Source organism: Haliotis rubra, unplaced genomic scaffold (assembly GCF_003918875.1).
Source record: "Haliotis rubra isolate DU_JTF1 unplaced genomic scaffold, ASM391887v1 Scf837, whole genome shotgun sequence".
NCBI lineage: Eukaryota > Metazoa > Mollusca > Gastropoda > Lepetellida > Haliotidae > Haliotis > Haliotis rubra.
Genome location: NW_025767565.1, coordinates 443,544 through 449,073, shown reverse-complemented (window position 1 = coordinate 449,073; position 5,530 = coordinate 443,544). Strand labels below are relative to the sequence as shown.

The 5,530-nt window shown below is 52.4% G+C and overlaps 1 protein-coding gene across 1 annotated transcript; it reads left to right on the top strand.

Moving 5' to 3' along the window:
* Nucleotides 1–436: 436 nt before the first annotated feature.
* Nucleotides 437–805, top strand: LOC124262412 (glycine-rich RNA-binding protein blt801-like). The gene has a single exon (XM_046696890.1). The coding sequence runs from the start codon at nucleotides 437–439 to the stop codon at nucleotides 803–805; it is 369 nt and encodes a 122-aa protein (XP_046552846.1).
* The last annotated feature ends 4,725 nt before the right edge of the window (nucleotides 806–5,530 follow it).

The window sequence follows — 5,530 nt, the reverse complement described above, 5'->3', positions numbered from 1 at the left end:
GGATGGAGGAGGATGGAGGAATGGATGGAGGAAGGATGGATGGATGGAGGGATGGAGGAATGGAGGTGGAGGATGGATGGAGGGAGGATGGATGGATGGATGGAGGATGGATGGATGGATGGATGGAGGATGGATGGAGGATGGAGGATGGAGGAATGGAGGAAGGATGGATGGAGGTGGAGGAAGGAGGATGGAGGAGGAGGATGGAGGTGGATGGAGGATGGAGGATGGATGGAGGAGGAGGGAGGAATGGATGGAGGAGGATGGAGGTGGAGGGAGGATGGATGGATGGAGGATGGAATGGATGGAGGATGGATGGAGGAAGGAGAGTGGATGGAGGATGGAGGGGAGGGAGGAGGAGGACAGGGATGGAGGTGGATGGATGGATGGAGGAGGATGGAGGTGGAGGGGATGGAGGATGGAAGGAAGGTGGAGGATGGATGGACAGGATGGAGGATGGATAGTGGATGGACAGATGGATGGAATGGATGGAGGACAGTGGAGGGAAGGTGGACAGATGGAAGGTGGAGGAGGTGGAGATGGAGGTGGAAGGATGGAGGGGGATGGAGGAAGGATGGAGGTGGAGGGAGGATGGAGGTGGAAGGATGGAGGAAGTGGATGGAGATGGATGGATGGAGGAAGGGATGGAGGGATGGATGGACACGGACAGATGGAGGAAGGAGACGTGGACAGACGGATGAATGGACAGAGGCGGAGTGGACAGACGGAGGCGTGGATGAGGACGACAGACGGACGCGGACGTAGACGACGAAGATGGACGGACGGACGGAGGACGGAAGGATGACAGACGGAAGGATGGACGTGAGGACGTGGAAAGGATGACGATGGATGGACAGGACGGAGGACGAGTGGACGGATGGACGACGATGGATGGACGCGATGGTGGACAGATGGACGCGTGGACAGGACAGGATGGAGGTGGACAGATAGACGCGTGGAGGACGGATGTGGACAGACGGAGGTGGACAGACAGGACGTGGAGGAGGACGACGGCAGACGGACGACAGAAGACGTGGAGGACGGTAAAACGTGGAGGAGGACGGCAGGACGACGACAGGACAGACGGAGGCGTGGACAGGACCGGACAGACGGAGGAAGGACAGGAGGGAGGACGGAGATGGACAGATGGAGGCCGGAGGATGGACATATGGTGGAGGAAAGGTGATGTGGACAGATGGAAGTGGACTGGACAGGAAGGAGTGGATAGTGACACGGAGGCATGGACCACCCACATGGACCGACCCAGCATCAGTGATCCACACCAGAGTGGACCCATAATGGGACACAAGGTGACAGGAATACAGGACTGTGAACGACATCCGAGTGGAAGGACGTAGCAGGCCTGAGGCCGCAACCAGAGCCGACACAGCACAGCATGCATGGAGTGGACCCGGAATGACCACCGACACACACACCGAAGGACACTGACCAGGACCAGTGGAATACCAGACCCCAGCCACATTCCCACACAGATCCCCAGAACCCACAGCACGAACGGACCAGCATGCACACGGAAGACGGAATTAGCCACACACGGAAAGAATGGCACATAACCGGAGACCCCACATGGAAGACAGGACAAACGCGGACATACAAGGACCCGGACAAATGACCGACAGCAAGAATAGACACAACACATGGCCGGAAGACGGAAACATGAGAGACGAGGAGACAACGAACGGACATCGCCGGATCATGGACACCACATCCGCCAGTCCAGCTGTTCCACCGCAGAGACTTGCAAAGCTTTTGGTACCAACATAACCGCTTACAGGCCTCTTCTGAAGGAAGCAACCGCTCTGTGGCGACACCTCGTTCCCACACCACCGACACCAACAACAGCAGCAAAGACACCAGCGTCCATGGAGTCATCGCAGCAGCAGTAGCAGACGTCGTCTACACAGCAGGGCACACGCACACGATTCTACATGACTCCTCGCTATGGTTTGATAGTCGCTTAACGTGCAGCTTATTAACATCCAATGTACGGTTTTGCAAGTAGACATAAAACCTTCATGGAGATGAAGGTATTGTTGGACAAATTAACATTTGACGACTACATATCAAGTTGCAGTCAAAACAACAGTCACTGCTCCAGTAAGGCGGAGTTTTGTGTGTCCCTGTGACAATCACGTGTAGTCATTGGTTGCCTTACTGCACGTTGCTCAGACACGCCTTCCTGGCACCCTGTGTTCAGACAAGCCATAAAATATTACATGGTCACCTTGACACGCTGTCACACTCAATTCAGTAAAGGATGAATAAACTGTAATGTGATTCTGATTATGTTGTTCATTGATGTCGTTCCGGGAAATACATACGGCTGACAAACAACAGCTCTGGCAGACATATAGTTACTGTTGGTGGTCAACTGTTGTGAGGCTGGCGAATACGCAGTCAGCTGATAGTGGTGTGACGGACACATACGCAGTCAGCTGATAGTGGTGTGACGGACACATACGCAGTCAGCTGATAGTGGTGTGACGGACACATACGCAGTCAGCTGATAGTGGTGTGACGGACACATATGCAGTCAGCTGATAGTGGTGTGACGGAGACATACGCAGTCAGCTGATAGTGGTGTGACGGACACGTAGTCTGTCAGCTTATAGTGGTGTGACAGACACGTAGTCTGTCAGCTGATAGTGGTGTGACAGACACGTAGTCTGTCAGCTGATAGTGGTGTGACGGACACGTAGTCTGTCAGCTGATAGTGGTGTGACAGACACGTAGTCTGTCAGCTGATAGTGGTGTGACGGACACGTAGTCTGTCAGCTGATAGTGGTGTGACGGACATGTAGTCTGTCAGCTGATAGTGGTGTGACAGACACGTAGTCTATCAGTTGATAGTGGTGTGACAGACACGTAGTCTGTCAGCTGATAGTGGTGTGACAGACACGTAGTCTGTCAGCTGATAGTGGTGTGACAGACACGTAGTCTGTCAGCTGATAGTGTTTTGACGGACACGTAGTCTGTCAGTTGATAGTGGTGTGACGGAGACATACGCAGTGAGCTGATAGTGGTGTGACGGACACGTAGTCTGTCAGCTGATAGTGGTGTGGCGGACACATAGTCCGTCAGATGAAAGTGGTGTGACGGACACGTAGTCTGTCAGCTGATAGTGTTTTGACGGACACGTAGTCTGTCAGCTGATAGTGGTGTGACGGACACGTAGTCTGTCAGCTGATAGTGGTGTGACGGACACATAGTCTGTCACCTAATAGTGGTGTGCCGGACACGTAGTCTGTCAGCTGATAGTGGTGTGACGGACACATAGTCTGTCACCTGATAGTGGTGTGACGGACACGTAGTCTGTCAGCTGATAGTGGTGTGACGGACACATACGCAGTCAGCTGATAGTGGTGTGACGGACACGTAGTCTGTCAGTTGATAGTGGTGTGACGGACACGTAGTCTGTCAGCTGATAGTGGTGTGACGGACACGTAGTCTGTCAGTTGATAGTGGTGTGACGGACACGTAGTCTGTCAGCTGATAGTGGTGTGACGGACACGCTGTTTGTCAGCTGATAGTGGTGTGACGGACACATAGTCTGTCAGCTGATAGTGGTGTGACGGACACGTAGTCTGTCAGCTGATAGTGGTGTGACGGACACGTAGTCTGTCAGCTGATAGTGGTGTGACGGACACATAGTCTGTCACCTGATAGTGGTGTGACGGACACATAGTCTGTCACCTGATAGTGGTGTGACGGACACATACGCAGTCAGCTGATAGTGGTGTGACGGACACGTAGTCTGTCAGTTGATAGTTGTTTGACGGACACGCTGTTTGTCAGCTGATAGTGGTGTGACGGACACATAGTCTGTCAGCTGATAGTGGTGTGACGGACACGTAGTCTGTCAGCTGATAGTGTTTTGACGGACACGTAGTCTGTCAGCTGATAGTGGTATGACAGACATGTAGTCTGTCAGCTGATAGTGGTGTGACGGACACATAGTCTGTCACCTGATAGTGGTGTGACGGACACGTAGTCTGTCAGCTGATAGTGGTGTGACGGACACATAGTCTGTCACCTGATAGTGGTGTGACGGACACATACGCAGTCAGCTGATAGTGGTGTGACGGACACGTAGTCTGTCAGTTGATAGTTGTTTGACGGACACGCTGTTTGTCAGCTGATAGTGGTGTGACGGACACATAGTCTGTCAGCTGATAGTGGTGTGACAGACACGTAGTCTGTCAGCTGATAGTGGTGTGACGGACACATACGCAGTCAGCTGATAGTGGTGTGACGGACACGTAGTCTATCAGTTGATAGTGGTGTGACGGACACATACGCAGTCAGCTGATAGTGGTGTGACGGACACGTAGTCTGTCAGTTGATAGTTGTTTGACGGACACGCTGTTTGTCAGCTGATAGTGGTGTGACGGACACATAGTCTGTCAGCTGATAGTGGTGTGACAGACATGTAGTCTGTCAGCTGATAGTGGTGTGACGGACACGTAGTCTGTCAGCTGATAGTGGTGTGACAGACACGTAGTCTGTCAGCTGATAGTGGTGTGACAGACACGTAGTCTGTCAGCTGATAGTGGTGTGACAGACATGTAGTCTGTCAGCTGATAGTGGTGTGACAGACACGTAGTCTGTCAGCTGATAGTGGTGTGACAGACACGTAGTCTGTCAGCTGATAGTGGTGTGACAGACACGTAGTCTGTCAGCTGATAGTGGTGTGACAGACACGTAGTCTGTCAGCTGATAGTGGTGTGACAGACACGTAGTCTGTCAGCTGATAGTGGTGTGACAGACATGTAGTCTGTCAGCTGATAGTGGTGTGACAGACACGTAGTCTGTCAGCTGATAGTGGTGTGACAGACATGTAGTCTGTCAGCTGATAGTGGTGTGACAGACAAGTTGTCTGTCAGCTGATAGTGGTGTGACAGACACGTAGTCTGTCAGCTGATAGTGGTGTGACAGACATGTAGTCTGTCAGCTGATAGTGGTGTGACGGACACGTAGTCTGTCAGCTGATAGTGGTGTGACGGACACATAGTCTGTCAGCTGATAGTGTTTTGACGGACACGTAGTCTGTCAGCTGATAGTGGTGTGACGGACACATACGCAGTCAGCTGATAGTGGTGTGGCGGACACGTAGTCTGTCAGCTGATAGTTGTGTGACGGACACATAGTCTGTCAGCTGATAGTGGTGTGACGGGCACATACGCAGTCAGCTGATAGTGGTGTGACGGACACGTAGTCTGTCAGCTGATAGTTGTTTGACGGACACGCTGTTTGTCAGCTGATAGTGGTGTGGCGGACACATAGTCCGTCAGATGAAAGTGGTGTGACGGACACGTAGTCTGTCAGCTGATAGTGTTTTGACGGACACGTAGTCTGTCAGCTGATAGTGGTGTGACGGACACGTAGTCTGTCAGCTGATAGTGGTGTGACGGACACATAGTCTGTCACCTGATAGTGGTGTGACGGACACGTAGTCTGTCAGCTGATAGTGGTGTGACGGACACATAGTCTGTCACCTGATAGTGGTGTG

What these genes read in the sequence shown, in the direction of transcription:
- LOC124262412 (XM_046696890.1), top strand. Translation starts at nt 437, where the DNA reads ATGGATGGACAGGATGGAGGATGGATAGTGGATGGACAGATGGATGGA.